This window comes from Ovis aries, chromosome 19 (assembly GCF_016772045.2).
Source record: "Ovis aries strain OAR_USU_Benz2616 breed Rambouillet chromosome 19, ARS-UI_Ramb_v3.0, whole genome shotgun sequence".
NCBI classification, from domain to species: domain Eukaryota; kingdom Metazoa; phylum Chordata; class Mammalia; order Artiodactyla; family Bovidae; genus Ovis; species Ovis aries.
The window spans coordinates 54,878,882-54,898,685 of record NC_056072.1 but is presented as its reverse complement, the minus strand read 5'-3'; the positions used below and the strand labels follow the sequence as shown (position 1 = coordinate 54,898,685).

The following is a 19,804-nucleotide window of genomic DNA, read 5'->3' as shown; positions in this document are numbered from 1 at the left end:
CCCACCCTCTGCCCTGGAGCATGAGTGAGAGCAGGGAAGTGACCCCAACTCCCAGGACATCCTTGCTCACCTTGTTTGGCCCCAGCATCTCTGCCTCCCTGACCACACCCCTCAGTGATGTGTCTGACAGGTCTCAGAATGCTGAACGCTGAGTGCTCTTAGACCAGTGCTCCTCAGACTTGCACTGTAAAACCTGCAGAAGATACTGCTGAGATGCAGACTCTGATGGGGCAGGCTGGCAATGGGGCCTGAGGGTCCACACTTCTAATAAGCTCCCATATAAGACTGATGCTACTGCCAGTCTGGGGACCACACGTTGAGCAGTAAAGTTGTAGACAGTTGTCTTGAAATGTCAGTTTGTTCTTCCTACACGTATCATGCTGAAGCTGAAGCTGCAAATACTTTGGGCACCTAATGTGAAGAGCTGAATCATTAGAAAAGACCCTGATGCTGGGAAGACAGAAGGCAGGAGGCGAAGGGGATGACAGAGGACGGGATGGTTGCATGGCATCACTGATTCAATGGACGTGAGTTTGAGCAAACTCTGGGAGATGGTGAAGGACAGGGAAGCCTGGCATGCTGCAGTTCATGGGGTTGCAAAGAGTTGGACATGACTGAGTGGCTGAACACCACCACCACCACCTGCCATGACAGCTAGCATAATAGCTTACGTTAATATCTGTATCTCATCTTTTTGCCGTATCTGTTCTCTAAGACTTCTAAAAGCATACTCTGTGAGAACAGGATGGGTTAAATCAGTTCATGCTGTGCAGTGCCACAAAAATGCCTGAAGCTTTGGTCAAGAAAATAAAATTAAATGCATATTTGTCTCTTACAGAAAATTATAGCCAACATTTATTGAGCATTTACCATGTGCTGGACACAGTGCTATGCATACAGTGAACGAGCATTGTCTCATTTAATCCTTATAACAACCTTTCTCACAGAAGACAAAGTCAAGGCACAGATAGGCCAAGTAATTGTGTCTGTGGTCATACAGCTAGTAAGCAGATGAGCCATGGAATCCAAGTAGTCTGATGGGACCCCCACCCTGTACCCGCAGCTTTGGTTGAAAGCTTAAGATCAGGGCATCTCTATGCAAGTCAATGGACTCTTTTAGAGAAACAGATTCTAATGAAATACCTGCCCACAGGTATTCATAGTGGCTTTATTCACAATGATCAAACTTGGAAGTACCCAAGGTGCCCACCAATAGGTGAAAGAATAAACAAATTACACATTATCCAGACAACGGAATATTAGTCAGAGATAAAAAGATAAGAGCTTAAGGACACATAAAGACATACAGGAAACTTAAATTCATATTACTAAGTGAAAGAAGCCAGTCTGAAAGGCTACATAACGTATGGCATTCTGGAAAAGGCAAAACTATGGAGACAGGAAAAGGATCAGCGGTTGCCAGGGGTTTGGGGAGGAAGGAGGAGGGATGAACAGGTGGAGCAACTTTAAGGTAGTGAGACTATCCTGGATGATGCTGTAACACGGATACATGACATGATGCATCTGCCAAAACCCACTGCCTGCACGACACAAAGAGTGAGCCCGAATGTCAAATATGGGCTTGTTGAGCTAGTAATACTGTATCAGCACGGCTTTTCAATTGTAACAAACGTACCTTCTCACCTTTCAAGGATTAAATCAAAGGCTACACACATTTGTTGTTGTTTAGTCTCGACTCTTTGGGGACCCCATGGACTGTAGCCTGCCAGTTTCCTGGAGTGGGTTGCCGTGCCTTCCTCTGGGGATCTTCCCAACCCAGGGATCGAATCTGCGTCTCCTGCATTGCAGACGGATTCTTTACCAGTGAGCCACTTGGGAAGCCCACCACACATATATAGGATGTTAATAGTAGGGAAAAGTGTGGCCAAGGGAGAGGAGATATATGGGAACTCTCTGTATTTTCTGCCTAATTATTCTGTAAAATCTGCTTTTAAAAAGTTTATTAATTGAAAAAGAACACGCTTAATGCACACATCTTTATATCGAATTTTGGAGAGGGGGGCCCAAGAGCCTCCAGCAATGACCAAACTCCTGTCCCAGAATATATCACTCATCCAGCCACTCCACCCCACTCCCCCAGAGCCCAGCAAAGGTCTGGCAGGAGTGGATACTTTGTACATTTCTGCCAATTCATTTTAAAAGCAAAGACCCAGCATAACGCCTGGCGCAGGTGTCAGCAATACCTGCCAGATGAACAAACGTAAGGCTGGAATTCTGAAAAAGTGGCCTAAGAATGCCCGGAGACGGCTCACAGCTGTTCCCTTCCTGTGCTGGTACAGCCGAGGCCTCATCCTCCGTCGCTCTTGCCAGCCCCAGCTGTGGCCCCCCCCCCAGTGGCATCTCAAGGACAAAATCACTGCCCGATTCATCTCTCATACTCCTACCCCACAGGCAGGCCTTGCACACAGTAGGTGCGTCCTGAATGCCTGCTGATACCTGGCTCGTGGGCTGCTGCAGGTAGCCAGACACACTCACACAACTGCCTGTGACTCTGTGAAATCACAGCAGGATGGACCTTCCCACATCCCCTCCCACACCGCAAACCGCTCTCCCACCCCCACGGCAAGGTCACTGGATGCATGTCTCCACTTCGTTCCTCTGTCTCCAAACTTACTCTATTCGCTCGCTCCTTCTATGCACCCAGAGAAGTCTGCTTGTGCTGATTCATCCACCCTTATCACATCTATGAGGGGCAGGAGGTGAGTGAAAGATTGGACTCTGCCCACGAGAAGCTCACAAGAGACAAACTGAGCCTCAGAGAGAGTGAGCTGTCTGCTCAAGGTCACACAGCAGATGAAGAAGGGTCAGGCAATCAAATGGAGTTCCTTGTGACTCTAAAGCTCTTTGTCACGGAGTTCTGCTGAGCCTCTCATCTGCATAATCTTCTGAAGTTACAGCTCTGTTCATGACGGTCAACCCCTTGTACTGAAATACTCAACGGCTCCCTGTAGGCCGCTGGATAAAATCTTCAGCTCTCTGGGCTTGACATCTGGTGTTCCCAATGAAGGGGCCACAGTCTGCTGTCTGAACCTTATTTCTTGTGATTACCTGTCACAAAATCTATCCCGTGGCCACAATGAACTACTTACCTTTTCCTCCATATATGTAGACTTTCTGGGCTTTGCTTTATCTCCAAATAGTCTTCCCTTCCCCATACTTCAAGGATCAAATAAAAGATTGTATGGTTTCATAAAATCTTCTCTGGGACATCCAACTGGAAATAATTTTGGTCTCCTCTGTTTGCAGTCCTTTATCTAAATCACTGTACACCATACACTCATCTACCTGTTCACCCACCTACCCATCCTCCCATCCACTCATCCATCCATCCCTCTATCTACCCATTCACCAACCCAACAACCATCCATGCATCCATCCCTCTATTTACCCATTCACCAACCCAACCATCCATCCATCCCCCCACTCATGCACTCACCCAGCTACTGATCCATCCATCCATCCATCCACTTACTCACTCATCCATCCCCTTATCTATCAGTTCACCTACTCATCCACCTATCCATCCACTCATTCAACCACCCACCTACTCATCCTGTATTGACTGGGAGCCTAACATGTGCCAGGGAGTCGCAGTGGATAAGACAAACATATCCTCAGCTTACATGGAGCTGGCAATCTAATGCAGGGAGGTTAACAGTGAAGCTTCAACAAATGAACACAAGATTGCTTCAAACAGCCATCTGCCCTATGCATAAAATAATACAGAGGCTTGGTTAAAGTCATGAGGTTTAGCGGGGGTGCTTGAGCCCAGCTGATCAGATATAACTGTGGAGCAGAGACTATAGGGTCAGAGGGAGCCAGCCATGGGAATATCTGATGGGACAGTGGTCCAGACAGAGAGGGTCTGTGATGCTCTGGAAAGAGCCTTGGATGTCCAGGGCCATGCTGGAGATGGGACCAGGCCACAGAGGGGTTCCTTAGCCTTGGTCATGGTTGAGTGGTCTGAATTCTAATTCTAGTGTAAGGAAAAGCTGCTAGGACTTATAAGCAGGAGAGTCAGACTTCTGCTTCTGGTCCTGACTGAGCGACTGGAAAGGAATGGCCCTCCTGCCATAAGCAGCTATCAGAACAGACAAAAACAGAACCATTTTCAGGCAGTGGGTAACACTCAGGGCAAGACTATTACCCCTGAGAGATGGGGCGATGCTAAGAGGGGTATGCTGAGCCCTCTTCCTGGGGACAAGAACTGGAGCCCAAACAGAGCACAGAGTCCCGTCACCCTGAACAGGCAGGGCCAGAGGATAGGGCAGCTGATGTAACTGGACACTACAGTGGGCAGCACAGGGAAGGGGGAGCTGGGCAGAGCAGGGGCCCCGTATGTCCATGTGGAGGTTCCTGAGAGGCTGTGGCTGATGGCTGGGCTGCAAACATCCAGGGTGAGACCACCAAGGCTCCCCAGGGAGCACTGCTTGGGGCTGGCAGTGCAGCAGCACACTCGAGGCCAGACACTGCCGAAGAAGCCAGAGTCAGAGGGTCGGGCTCCAGCCCTGCCGGAGTGGACAGGTCTGGCCAACACCAAGCATTCATTCATCCTTGGTACCTGGCTGAGACAAAGCAAGACCTTCCCTTAGGGGAAAGAACCATGTCCTAAAGCAGGGATTTTGTACTGTGGCACTGTGGACATTTGTGACCCACAATTCTTGGTCGCAGGGGCCGTCCTGCGCCTTGTTAAAACATTTAACAGCATCCCCAGCCTCTACTCACTAGATGCCAGTAGCCATCCCTCCCCACAATCAAGCTGCAACCTCCAATAATGTTTGCAGACATTTCCAAGTGTCTCCTGGGAGGCAAAACTTCCCTAGTTGAGAACCATCACTAGAGTAATCACTACTCTAGAGCCATCCTTAAAAAGCCTAAAGCCAAGCCCTGGAAAGATCTACAGGGGAGACGGAGTTGAGAATCCCATTAAGCCCTACTCAGTCCTATTAAGTTAGAGGAGCTTGACAAACAGCTTGGGATTTCCACCGACTCACACTAAAAAACAAATCTGAACTTATACAAGTTTAAGGTGATCAGCCAGTAGCTGAATTATCTATTAAAATAAAAAACAACTACTCTTCAGAGGAAGATAACAAGCCCAGAATGTTGACAACATATTATCCACAATATTTAGTGAAAAACTACTGGACATGGGGCTTCCCTGGCAGCACAGGGGTAAAGAATCCACCTGCTCATGCAGGAGATGCAAGAGATGCAGGTTTGATCCCTGGATCACAAAGATCCCTAGAGAAGGAAATGACAAACCCACTCCAGCTTTCTTGCCTGGGAAATCCCATGGACAAAGGAACTTGGCGGGCTACAGTCCCTGGGGTCACAAGAGAGTCAGACATGACTTAGTGACTATACAACAACATGTAGCACATAGCTCCTGAGTCTGGAACATAATAATTTTCAACACCTGACTATTTTCTGATTAAGTGAATTAGATAAATTAAATGACAAGCTTGTAAAGCACAGTATCTGATACAGACTCAGCCATCAAGAAATGATAACCAGTAACCAGTATCACTACTCTTGGGGGATAGCTGAGCAGCTCTTCAAGCACCGAGTGTACAGATTAATAAGGCACCACTAAATTGCTTACGACTAAAAAGCACACACCTTCACCACAAGTAAATCTGTGGCTGGAAGAATTTAGTGGGTGCCCAGCCATGCACGGCATTTCAGGGTGTGTACAGAAATTCTGATTCCACCAACAAGCAACTCTTAAGGACTTGCAAGCAGTAAAGAAAAAACCATTCACTATCTTAGGTGCATATGATATTAAACTGGGCTTCCCAGGTGGCACAAGTGGTAAAGAACCCATCCACCACAGCAGGAGATGTAAGAGACGTGGATTCGATCCCTGGGTCTGGAAGATCCCCTGGAGGAGGGCATGGCAACCCACTCCAGTATCCTTGCCTGGAGAATCCCATGGACAGAGGAGCCTGGTCAGCTACAGATCATTCATTGTTGTTGTTCAGTTGCTCAGTCATGTCCAACTCTTTGCGACCCCGTGGACTCTAGCATGCCAGGCTTCCCTACCCTTCACCAACTCCTGGAGCTAGCACAAACTCACATCCATTGAGTTGGTGATGCCATCCAACCATCTCATCCTCTGTCATCCCCTTCTCCTCCCACCTTCAATCTTTCCCTGCATCAGGATCTTTTCCAATGAGTCAGTTCTTCCTTCAGGTAGCCAAAATATTGGAGCTTCAGCATCAGTCCTTCCAATGAATATTCAGGAAGGATTTCCTTTGGGATTGACTGGTTGGATCTCTTTGCAGTCCAACGGACTCTCAAGAGTCCTCTCCAACACCACAATTCAAAAGCATCAATTCTTCGGCACTCAGCTTTCTTTATGGTCCAACTCTCACATCCATACATGACTACTGGAAAAACCATAGCTTTGACTAGATGGACCTTTGTCAGCAAAGTAATGTCTCTGCTTTTTAATATGCTGTCTAGGTTGGTCATAGCTTTTCTTCCAAGGAACAAGCGTCTTTTCATTTCTTGGCTGCAGTCACCGTCCATAGGGTTGCACAGAGCTGGACACAGCTGAGGTGACTTGGCAGGCACATGGTGGTTAGGTTTGATAACACCCCTCGAGTTCCCGAGGCGTCTGCCTGATGACTGGAAGGAGTGCACCTTCAGGTGCATTCCAGCCCCCGCACAGCCCATCACCACTGTCATCACCGACTTTACTGTGTCTCTTTCCGAGGAGACTGTCAACCAACCCCTTGAAGATAAGAACAACATGTGATCTGATTCTGCCTCCCCCTGCTTGGTTCTGAGCGGAAAATACATCTGCGTGGTGGAACCATGACCATAACCCAGGATCAAATAAAGCGAAAGGAAAACTTTGGGGGATTTTCAGTCCCAAGGAGTGAGGTTTGCAAGCACCCGTGTCAGTCAGGTTTGCAATCTTTTCCAAAATATCTCCAATGTCTCTAAGTCAGTATCAGTTCTGTAAATACTGGTTTGAATGTCCGACAGCTAAGAGGCCCATTTTGCCTAGGGTCCGAACCTGGAATCTGAGTATACTGCCACCAGGGGGCAGCAATTCCATGGTCCCATCCCTGAGGTTCATCCGTTCAGTTCAGTTCAGTCGCTCCCTTGTGTCCGACTCTTTGTGACCCCATGGACTGCAGCACACCAGGCCTCCCTGTCCATCACCAACTCCCAGAGCCTACTCAAACTCATGTCCATCACGTCGGTGATGCCATCCAACCATCTCATCCTCTGTCATCCCCTTCTTCTTCCACCTTCAATCCTTCCCAGCATCAGGGTCTTTTCCAAAGAGTAGGTTCTTGGCATCAGGTGGCCAAAGTATTGGAGTTTCAGCTTCAGCATCAGTCCTTCCAAGGAATATTCAGGACTGATTCATCAGGTAGGTTTTTTTTTAATTATTTACTTTAATTGTAGGATAATTACTTGACAACATTGTGATGGCTTTTGCTGTACATCAACATGAATCAGTCATAGGCATACATGTGATCCCTCCCTCCCGAACCCCGCCTCCCACTGCCTTCCCCACCCTATCCCTCAGGTTGTCACAGAGCACTAGCTTTGGGTTCCCTGCATCATACATCAAACGTCCACTGGCTACCGATTTCACATGGGGTAATGGATGTTTCAATGCTATTCTCTCAAATCATCCCACCCTCTCCTTCTCCCACTGTGTCCAAAAGCCTGTTTTTTATGTCTGTTTCTCCTTTTCTGCCCTGCACCTAGGATCGTCGGTGCCATCTTTCCAGATTCCATATACATCAGATGGGGTTTTAAACCGGGGTCTTGTCTTCCCTGACTTGTCCCCCGGTGAGGTGGAGACAGGGGGAGACTTGGCGTTCTGAGGGCTTTCTCTGGGCATCGTCCAACCCTGACCCTTAGCTTCAGGCTCCAGTTCCCTCCAGAGAGGAGGCTGTCTTGGGGTGCTTGTCCCTGACTTGGGAAAGCAGACCCCGGGACTTGGATCTGTGACAGGCCTTTCTGTTCCTGCCCTGAAAACACACACTCGAAACACAATGAAGAGCGAGAGTGGCAGAAATCTGGGGCAGGGAAAATGTGATTTCCTGCAAGAGCCCCTCCACTCGCCCAAAGACTGAAAAGGCAGAAAATAAAAATTTGAGGGGGGGAAAAATGGAGTGGAAGCACTTCACACTTGAGAGAGAACACAGGGCTGACAGAGAAGACAAATAGATGTTTAGAAAGTTATAACAGACCTCGGAATGCAAATTGCCAGGGGACAAAGGCGGCGAGCTGCTGTGTCGCTTCAAGTGCTTGACGAGAAACTTAATTACTGGACCCACGATTAGAGGCGCTCGGTTCTGAGTTCAAGGCCTCCCCCTTGGGCTGCGGGGCCTGGGCTCATCCTGGCCAGAGCCAGTGGCATGGACACAGAAGGAGGAACACTGCCGAGTGCCCGATGCCCTACTATGTGCCAGGCCCTGGCCAGGCACCCACACTGAAAACTGGAAGTGCGTTTGCCTTCCCAGGCGCACTGGCTTCACGGCTGCCGTGCGCAGCAGATGTTCATACCTGGATGGACAGGTGACAGCCCTGAGCTCAGAGAGGGATGGGCTGAAGGCTGCCCAGGAACTCAATGGCAGGAGTGTCTCCGATTTCCTTCCCACTGCACGGGAAACCCCCCTGTCTGAACACCCAACCCCGGCACACGCCATGTCACCACAGTGCAGCCAGCCAGGCTCTGCTGGCAACTGTCCTTCCTTTCCTCACTCCTTCCTTCCAAATCGATTCACTGAGCGTGCACGCTGCTGCAGGCACTGGAGGTCCACCAGTGACTGTACCGGGTCAATCCCTGCCCTCACAGACCCCACACTGTCGCGCACGGCAGACAGTGATACTCAATGAATAAAGTCCGAATGTTGGCAAGGGCCACGGAGAAGTCAACGCCGGGAAGGTGGACGGGATGTGCGGGGGTGGGAGGGAGCGGCGGTTTGAAACCAGGCAGGCAGGAAGCCCTCAGGGACACGACAGCCCTGCAGACCTGGAGACCACGTCCATGGCTCTCTCGACACCACAGTGTCCCATGACAAAGGCTTTCTCCTGGCTCCCAAGCTCCCAGCACTCAGCTCTTCACCTGTTTTCCATTTCTGGAGTTCTCTCTGCTGCCTCACTAGCTTGGGAGCCAGGAGAAGGAGATGGCTGTGAACACTGCCTCCCCAACCCTGCCCAGCCCCACAATCAGTTTTCATGGAGAATCCCTGCCATACAAGCTCAGAGGGGCCAGGAGGGCCCCTCAAAGGGAACTGTCCCTTGTTAAAAGGCCCCGGGAGCTGGTGTCTAGAGCTCTGCACCAGTCAGGCTCCCTCTGTCCCTTTGCAAACGTAAATGACACAGCAAATAGCTGTGTCTGAGCCCCTTGTAAGTGGGAAGGAAGGCGGGCCAGGCCGGATCTCGAATTAACGGAGATCCCGGACCCTGCAGAGGCTGCATCTGAACTCCTTGTCACCCTGGTCGGGATGCTGGCAGAAGAGCATCCCCATGGGGCGGAAAGACACCCTGGGGACCCCCCTTCTGTGTGTCACTGCCTCCCCTCCCCTGTTGACCCGCATAGGCACCGCCCCTCCCACTACAGGCCCCAGACTTTAGGGAATGCCAAACATGTCTGCAGAAAAGTGACACTCTGACGGTAAGGTGCAGCCCCCCCAGTTAACACTGGAGCCTCAGGACAGGGCTGGCTGCAGCAGAAGAGACCAGGTGACTTGGGGGTTCTGTCCAATGCCTGCAGGCTAGGCATCAGCATCCCTGAAGCCCCCACGCAGCAAGCCTCTGGGAAGGCAAGAGCGAGCCTCTGGGAAGGCAAGAGCGGGAAAGCAACAGCAAGAGTGCAGCCGCTCCCCATCCCCTGGGATGGATGCAGACAAGGCTGATCGGTCCCTGGCTTTGCCACAGGGACGGTCATCGGTAACATCTTTTCACAGGGAGAGGAACTCGGGTGAGGAGGGGAGACTCTGCTCTCTTGCACCAGACGGTAGGACACCTGCAGGGAAGAGGGTCTTGCTCATTCTACACACTGAGTGTCTGACACTTGTTTTCGTATTGTTCAGGGCTTGGTTCATTGTGGGCAAGGCCTGTGGGCAAGGCCTCTTTCCACAGCATGGATAAGCCCCAGGGAACAGGCAGAATGGTGACCTTTTCTAGACTTGTAAGTAGCCAGTGAAATCACTAAGCGGAGTTCTTCCATCACAAAGCAGAGTACTTTGTTAATATGGGTTTCACTTTTTCCAAGGATAATCCCTTATTGCCATGGGGGAAGCGGGAGGGGGGTTTGGGATTGGGAACACGTGTACACCTGTGGTGGATTCATGTTGATGTGTGGCAAAACCAATACAATATTGTAAAGTTAAAATAAGTAAATAAATAATTAAAAAAAATAAATGCAGAAAATAAATAAATAAAATAAACAATGACAAAAAGTGTGTATCAACTGGTAATTAATCCCACTCAGACTCTTTTGGCCTTTCCCAATTTGGGGTGGGGTGGGAGGGGAGGATATTAAAATAGTTTTAAGAAGTGAAAAAAAAATAGTGCCCTTTGCTTCTTCATGGTCTGGAACATGTACCCAGTTGTAACTGGGTGGTATGGATACTCACCTCCTTTCATTTAGGAGTTGTCCTGCCCAGAACCCAGGGACTCTAGGCTGTAGTTCTCATTGGGTTGCTCAGTTGCTGTGTGGCCACAGGCAAGTGTCCCAGCCTCTCTGATCTGAGTCTCTCTGCCTGCCAAGTGGATGCTCTAGCTGGGGCACTGTGACTCTGCTGTCCTGCTCATGGGCTGCCCTCTCTCGGCACAAGGAGACAAGCTGTTCATGGTGCATCTGTCTCCAAAGGTGGAGGAACTGTCAAAACCCTTACACACACTCAGCGTGCCTGTACGCTCCACTGCCTGCCTTTCAGCCCCAAAGCAGATAGAGAGCTGGTTCAGGGCTGCTCCCATCTCGCTTTCCAGCCATGCTGAGCCCTTCCTGCAACACACCCAGCTTTCAAAAACACTACCTACATAGAGTGCTATTTGCCATTCCCTTTGGGGTCACTAACCTTATCTATGCACCAGACAGTCAGCGATGACTATAGCTTTTTGGTGGAGCTACACACATGGCGGTGCGGGAGAAGACTCTCCAGAGACCCTCGGACAGCAAGTAGACCAAACCTGTCCATCCTAAAGGAAATCAACCCTGAAGATTTGTTGGAAGGACTGACGCTGAAACTCCAATATTTTGGCCACCTGATTCGAAGAGCTGACTCATTGAAAAAGACTCTGATGCTGGGAAAGACTGAAGGTGGGAGAAGGGGACAACAGAGGATTGAGATGGTTGGATGGCATCACTGACTCGATGGACATGACTCTGAGCAAACTCTAGGAGACAGTACAGGACAGGGAGACCTGGCATGCTGCAGTCCATAGGGTCACAAAGAGTTGGACGTGACTTAGTGACTGAGCAACAACACCGCAAAGACCAAACATATCCATGTCTTGGCCGTTACTCATGGAGAAACAGCAACTATTATAGCTCACAGATCTGGTGAGCTAGAGGTTTTTAGACTTCTTGCTAAAGCAACAAAACATTTCTTTAAAAGCCAAAATAGCTCTGGCTGTTACATTCATTCAGCAAACATTTATTGAGCTACTGTGTAACAGGACCTTCTGCGTTTTGCTAACCCCTTTCCACCGAATGCAGAATGGTAAGGGTGGGAGGTCTTGGAACCCTTGATAAAGGTGGTCACATGGTTTCTGCCTCCACTACTCAATTCTACCTTTGACTCATGCCTTTGGAGAGCCACAGAAAATACATAAAAAAATAATAATACCATGTTCAATGCTCCAGTAAGACCTTATATATATAGACGGGCAGAGGGCTGAATTTGACCAGAAGGTTATAGTTTGCCAACCCATACTCACAGAAAACTCTCCAAGTCTATTTTGAAAACCATTGAGTGAATTCACCCTTTCATGTCATCTGTGGGGAACTGAGGCCCAGAAGGAGAAAGGAGTAGGAACTTGTCCAGGGTCACTCAGGACCAGAGGAAGAACCCAAGCCCTGACTCCCAGCTCCATCACTCAAAGTGGCCACGCTCCACAGAACAGCCTTGTAAGTTCTGGGGACCCAGACTTTTTATTAAAGGAAGAGCTGGTAGGTCACTGGGATGATTAGGGCAGATGGTCTGAATGGGGAACTGCCTGGCCTCACCTTTGTTCTTCGGCCTGTTGGCGTGCGTATATCTATGTGTACATGTGTGTCCATGTACAGGGCTCCAAGGCTGGGAAAGACTGAGGGAGGGAGAGGAAGGGGCAACAGAGGGTGAGATGGCTGGATGGCATCACTAACTCAAAGGACATGAGTTTGAGTAAACTCTGGGAGATAGCGGAGGTCAGGGAAGCCTGGCATGCTGCAGCCTGTGGGGTCATAGAGAGTCACACGTAGAGAGTCACACTTAACAACTGAACAACACTAAGACTGTAGGTATCACAGTTGGGTTTTCACAAACTTTTCTGATCATCAGGGTGGTCACTGAAGCCTCTTAATCATATAGATGCTCATGTGCCATCTCAGCCCCCCAACAATGCTTCTCAGTGTTTGCCAAGGTGTCTCGGGGATCAGCCAGGTTTGGAAGCTCTGGGAGATGCTTAGGACCAGCCGACCCTGAGGACCAGGAGAAGGAAGCCAGTGAGCAGAGGAGAGAACAGGACAGCTGTCCTGGGTCAAGGCAGAATTCGTGGACCTAACAAAATACACAGACCGGTGATTTCGGAAATCTGTTTTTCAAAACTGCTTCTTCAACTGAGCCCTTGGCATCAGAGGTTGGAGTTGGAGAGGCCAACCGTCAGGAGCTCATTTCCTTCTTCCTAGGGATTCTGCCTGCAACTCAGGTGGCTGCTGTCAGCAGCCCGGTAGGGTCTGAGCCTCGGGGCCCTCATGGTATGGCAAACTGAGACAGAAATGAACACACAGGCCCGTGCCACCATCCGCTTTAATCCACCGTAATGAGCTATACCTGAGCTGCACAAACCAGGCCTCCTCAAACATTCCAGCCCCTACCTTCCTAACAGGGGGCAGCCTCAGCCGGGACCACAGACGTGACATCTGTGAAATGAAAATAACAAACAAGAAATGTCACAGCCATCAGAGATTTCTGTCCTCCAAATGTGAATGAGGGCTGCCCAAACTGCAACCCAGCAGATGCTGCCACCCCTCCAAGGTGACTGCTGAGGTGCTGGGGGAATTGCAAGAAGCAAGGTGAAGGGGGAGACAGGACTGTCCCCAGACAGCTGAGGTGCATAGGAAAGGAATGAATTCAGTGAGCCCAGAGGCTTGCATCTTCCCATATACAGAATGCTAAATTCTTTAATTTGATATCTGATCTTTGCTGTTCAGACCGCCTGCTCCCTTTGTTGCAAACTTGTAGACAGCTTGACTTCCCCTCCTGTCTCCTTGGAGCAGTTTTGTCAGAGCTACTGAGATGCTGGTCTTCCCAGGCTTGGAGTCCTAAACATTCCCACCAAATAAACTTTCTACTTTGAGGTTGTGACTATGTTTTTTATTTGACACATCTCTTGCAAGCTTTGTAATCAGCTCAACACAGATTCTACACTCTACTCTGTAATCTGTATTTGTTTTCACAGAAAAACGAGTGCCTCCTCACCCACTGGGATATCTGTGAGTATGTTATTTCACATGTTGGAGCTGCCAGGGGGCCCTCAAATAACACTGAGACCTGGGACCCGCCTCCAGAGTTTGCTTTCATTGCTCTGGGTTGTGCTCTGGGAATCAGGATCTTCTAAAGCTCCCCAGGGCTTTCTAACAAGTGGTGGGGGTTGGAAAGACTTGATCCCCTAAGACGTTATCTTCATCTCTTGTCTAACACCCTCAGGCACACACAACACCCCTGCCCACCTGGAGATGCTTCAGCATAAACAGTTCCACCCAGGATTCAGAATGGCTGATGCCTTTCCAAAGACAACTAACAGCCTGGCCAGTTTCTGAGAGAAACTGGGTCTTGGCGATTTTCTTTGTGGGGGGTTTGCTCACAAGTTACTGGTTATTTTCTTTCTGTGAGCAAACTCCCTGCAAAGAAAATCACCAAGACCCAGTTTCTCTCAGAGAACCACGGCTGCAGAGATCTGTGTTCTCAGGTGGGGGAAAAAGGTGTATTTTTATTTTTACTGGCCTCTAACTGAGCAATTCCTTCAATTATGAATGCAGGCAATAGACCACAGTCCAAGCAGCAGTATGCATACGCGTGCTTAGTTGCTCAGCTGTGTCCAACTCTCTGCAACCCCAAGACTGTAGCCTGCCAGGCTCCTCTGTCCATGGAATCCTCCAGGCAAGAATACTGGAGTGGGTTGCCATGCCCTTCTCCAGGAGATTTTCCTGACCTAGGGAATGAACCTGGGTCTCCTGCATTATAGACGGATTCTTTACTGTTGGAGCCACTAGGGAAGCACTGTTAGCAGTAGAAACCCCAGGTATTTTCATATCACGGTATAGATATCTCCAAATATCATTTATGCTCATCACTGCTTTGAAATCATGGAAATTATTCATCATATGCTGGATCTTGCTACATTGTGCTGTGCTAAGTTGCTTGCTGCTTGACCGTGTCACAAAATCTGTCTTTTTTCATGTTTTGGTGATTGTATTTCAATATATCTGATTCCCTGTTTTATGCATTGAGAAGCATTATTCTGAGAAGGAGGCCATTGACCTTCCAACTACTCAACAGGGCCACTGAGCCTCCAAGGAGAAGCCTCCGTGGAGGTGGCAGGTGGCTGTGGACGGAGCCAGCAACTCTTACCTGTGGGTCGGAGAGCCGGGAGAGGTCGGGGTACAGGTAGAACTTGACGCCTTCGGAGGCCCCGGGCAACGTGACCCCTCGGATCAGGAGGATCAGCAGCATGACATAGGGGAACGTCGCAGTGACATACACCACCTGCCAGGAGAGGAGGGCAAGAGTCAAGAAGGGGCGATGATGGTGGGCAAAGCAGCAGCTCCCGCCCCTAACTTCTCGCCGGCAGCAAAGGGCTGCCCAGCGCAGCAGCAAGAGCCCTAACACATGCGTTCTCCCCGCAAGGCCAGATCTTGTGGCGAGCATCTCCTGAGAGCCTGTGGGTGCTGCTGGATCAGCAGTCCTCTCCAACCTTCTTCTGACCGGCACCGAGGAAAGGAATACATGCGACACCACAACCGCACACGCGAAGAGCCAAGACAGGACGCTCTGCAGGCTCATGCTCACCTCACACGCGTGATGCACTCTAAGACTTTCGATCAGACGGCTCCATTTGAAAAAGGAAAAGAAACTGGTCATGATCCTTTAAATTCACGTCACGATTTACCAACAGGTCAAGACCCACGTTTTTGAAAATCACTGCTCTTAACAGAAAATCAAGTTTTCATAGCCAAAGCCAGGACAGAAGAAGATAGAATAAAACAGAGAAGGGAATGGGAAGGGGAGAGGAGGCTGGGGAGCTCTTTAGGGCGCTGTTTTCCCAGAATCATTCTGGCATGGTCCGCCTGGAAGGAGGAGACTGATGAACCTGATTGGCCCCTGCAGCCCAAGGATTCTGTGCACGAATCAAGGCAGGGAAAGAGACAGAATCTTCCCCACGCGTCCTTGAGCAGGAGCAGCTTCGAAGGAAATGGCCACACCATGACAGATCGCGGGAATTCCTGTCTGCCCGGGATGCCCGCTCCTGGCCACGCTCGTCCTCCCGCACATCCTCTCCTCCAATCACTTGGCTCCTCTATCTAGAGCTGAAACTTGTTAACCTCTGGGGGCCGCAGACACTTCTGAGACTCTCCTGACAACTGTGGACAGACTCCCCCTCTCCGTTCACAGATCACGCATGCCAGCTTTTGGATGGCCCAGAGGCTCTGATTCCTCAGGTAAAGGACCTACATGTGATCTGAATCCTGCCATCACTCTGGAGCCTCTCACCCCTTTGCAAGGCAGGGCTTCTTCTACCAGCGGCTCAGGCCTTCACGCTACTCATTTATTTACAATATTTACTTATTCATCCCTCTACTCACTCACACCCACCCCCAACACTATTATGAACGGAACACTGAGCTAGACTTTTGGATTAAGTGGGGGCTGGTCACAGAATGTGGGTCTCTGTTCAAGAGGCTTCCCCACTGGTTAAAAAAAAAAAAAAGATAGACGTGTATGTAGGTAGATACAGCATCCACTGTGTAACTGGGGGAACAGAGGATGGTGGAGCACAGAGAAGCCAGTAGCTAAGCTCAGGGACAGTCAGGGAGGGCTTCTCCAAGGAGGTGATCCAGCTGTTGACCCATAAAAGATGAAGAGGAGTTTCAGGACACAGGAAACTTGGAGAAAAGGAAGAAGGAACATGTAAGATCCTACCGCATGCTGGACACTTTACACATGATGACAGAAATGGCTAGGTTTATTCACCACTTTTACACGCCAGTCATTCATTCTTCAGATAGCTATGATTATCCTCTTATTAGATATGAAGAAGATATCTAGCATCCTAGATGCTAACTCAGGATGGCCCAGCTAAGGAATAGCTGATGTGGATTTAGAAGGAGGCCTGTGGTAAAGGTCACGGCTTCAAGGTCATGTGATCAACCACTGGGCTGTGTATGTGACTCTTATGACAGCAATGCGAATTCAGTGTTATTTCCCCCATGTTTAGAGATGTGACTCTCAGAGAAGTCCAGTCATTTGATGGGCAATTTTAACTCAGTCCTCAAAAATAAAAAAATAAAAACCACCCAGGGGTGGTGTCAATGGGTCCCGCCACTGAGACAACCTGGAAGGCTGGATAACCTCTTCCAGACACTGTCCCCAACCTGCGGTGACCACGCCACCCTCAGGCCACCCACAGTCCTGCCCCGCAGATTTTGGCATCCGTGTTCAATCCACATGTCATGTAATCAATGCAAACAATCTCTTGCCATCACAAATGTAATCCAGAGAAGACAAATGCAAGTTAAATATATAATGAGAGACCAGCAGTCATTATTAGTAGTATAATAAAACATCCCAGGTTGCACTAGGGGTAAAGAATCTGCCTTCCAAGGCAGGAGACACAGGTTTGATCCCTGGGTCAGAAAGATCCCCTGGAGAAGGGAATGGCAACCCCCTGCAGTATTCTTGCCTGAAAAATCCCATGGACAGAGGAGCCTGGTGCGCTACAGTCTATGGGGCTGTATACATACTACGTACATAATAGTAACATTAATAATAAATTGGAGACCAATCAGCAAAAAGTGTTGCTAAGAGTGAGAGCTAAGAGTGCTATAGAATCTCCACCTCCCTTAGCACAATCTATCTATCACAGATCTTCAGCATTTCAGCTAAAAGCTTGATTCTCCTGCCTTCAAAATGAAGGCCCCCTAGTCAACTAGCTTATGTCTATGAAGCTGGGGAGGCTAAACTCCATTGCTTTCATTGTATAATTTCCACTTCTGCTTCTGCTATATGGTGGAAGATTAATTATCCAGAATGCCTAGGACCTGATTAATGATATTTCTGGAGTTTAACTCCCAATGCTCACTGAATCAGGGGGGAAAAAGTGTTACTATGTGAAACGTAAGGACAAAGGAAAATCATAGACATCTGTCCTTCAATCTGTGGGACCATCTTGGTGTGACTTGACATTCTGCTTATTCTCTGCCTGGTCTGTAGTGCATGGACTGGGCCAATGGTGTGTCATTAGATGTCACTTGTAACCTGGCCGCACATACCTGTGCAGGGTCCTGGAAGCGCACAGAGCAGACAGTCAGCACAGGGGCACGGTTTATGAAGTGACTGATCACTATTCTGAAGCAATCCCAATGTTCAGAGTCCTAAATGGATGCTCTGCTTCCACACGACACTTGGGAGAACTCTGCTCTCTCTGCTGGCACCCACACCCTCCTTTTCAACATTCATTGTGTAAAACCATCAGGGAAATAAAACATTCAGGTACAGTGCCCAAAGACCATGGTGTGGACAATGAGTCAGGCTGCCAGAAGAAAACCTCTGGCTGGCAGGCGCTGGCGAAAACAATCCCTTCTGTAAGCCAGTGTTTGTGAGCCCAGAGTCAGGGTACAAAAGGTGGTTCGGGGGCATCATTACGTAATGGACGCAAGTGGAGAGTGCCATGAAAGGTGAGATGCAGTGCTGACCCAGCTCTCCTAAAGGGCCCTCCCAGTCTGTCTCTCCCCTCAGCCATTCCAGACACGTGAATAGCACCTTCGATTTCTCCCGAAAGCAACTACAGGCTGTCCAAACAATACAGACCACGTCATCGAGAGCGCGCCTGTAAACGGCTCACACGCGGCCACACCTTTCCCGTGCCCATGCCAGGTATCACTAATGGGCCACCTTCATCTGCAGCTAAGCCTGGATGCAGCCCCAGAACCCTCTAGGACTCTAGGCAGCACTGTTCTCGGTTGGGACGAGACCTGCTATCTGCTCTCCTTGCTCTAGCCCATTTTTCACTCATGCCTTTGCCTTCCACTGTGGATCCTTAGTTCTGGCCCCCAGAGTGGTGAGACCAGGTCTTGTGCTCAAGGAAACAACTGCTGAATGCGTGCACACGGATGAAGAACCTGGGGTCACGAGCCCACCGCAGCAGCGTGAAACCAGGGCCAGAGGCCAGAGAGACAGGTTGGAGGGTCTCAGGAAGGGCTCTGGCCTTCTCCTGGCCAGGTCGGCGAGGCTGGAGCTGGGTCTCTGAGGTTCGGCAGGAACGGGAGAGGCCAGTCGGGCGGGGAAGGTATGGAACCAGCTGAGGATGTGGACGCAAGCATAGATCTGGTCCCCTGGGATGTCTAGGCACCTCCAGGTTGTCCCCTGGTGCTCAGCTGGAGTCAGCCTTGTCACTTCCCTCCGCTTCCTCCACATCCGAGCAGTAGCATCAGGTCCTGCCAACCTGACCTCCAACTGTATTCTGAAACTACAGCCCTGTCTTCATCCCTGTCATCAGGGCCCTCCATCACCCTTCTTCTCAGCCATGTGACAGCCCCTTTCTGTGGCCCGAGGTTTACAAAGAAGACTCTGGCATGTGTCTTCCTGCTCCCCTGAGTCCAAACCCCCAGCCACACAACCCAGGCTGTGGGATAGAGCCGAGAGCTGGGCTCTGAGTCAGGGACCCCGCGCTCCAGTCCTGGCACTGCCCCCACTTGCCGTGCGGCTCAACCAGTCTCCACTGCACCCCCCGCCCCCAGCCCCAGCCACTCCGCTCTCAGCTGTGCCAGGCCCCTCGCTGCTGGGGCGCAGGCCAGGCCTCCTGCAGGCCTCCCTGCCTTTTCATGCCTCCCTTTGTCCGAACGTCCACCCCCAGCTCCTGGGCCACCCACGGCGTCAGTCCTGGGTATGCCCGACTCCCCACGGCTCTGAGGGCCCCTCAAAGGCAGGGGCCCTGCCTTCCAGCTGTGATGTCCTGGTCCCATTACTGTGCATGTTAGGCAGGGTGGCCCCAGCGGTGGGTCTGAAGTTCCTTGGTCTCACGTCAGGGGCTGCCCAATTCACTAGAAACCACGCCGTGTGCCCTGTCCTCCCCAATCCCCACCCCACCCACATCCACCCCCACTCACGCCTGCATCCTCCCGGCACTAGAGTTCTTCTCTGTCAGTTGTTTAACTCACTGTCTTGTCAATTTAAGATTTCTAAAATGCAAGTTCCACAAAAACAGGGGAGTTTCATCTTTTCCTTTCCCTGCTGTATCCACAGTGCCCAGGCCAGCCTACATTTCACAAAACGAGCTCAAAAAACATCTGTGAGAGAGACAAATCAGCAGGCTGATATCT

At 50.0% G+C, this 19,804-nt stretch overlaps 1 protein-coding gene across 1 annotated transcript in view; it reads right to left on the bottom strand.

The window, feature by feature from the left end:
• SLC6A11 (solute carrier family 6 member 11) overlaps nt 1-19,804 on the bottom strand; it is a 123,795-nt gene that overhangs the window by 46,973 nt on the left and 57,018 nt on the right. The window contains exon 6 of the mRNA XM_027957761.2: nt 14,838-14,972. Within this exon, the coding sequence (XP_027813562.1) occupies nt 14,838-14,972 (135 nt within the window). The remainder of the gene's footprint in view (nt 1-14,837; nt 14,973-19,804) is intronic.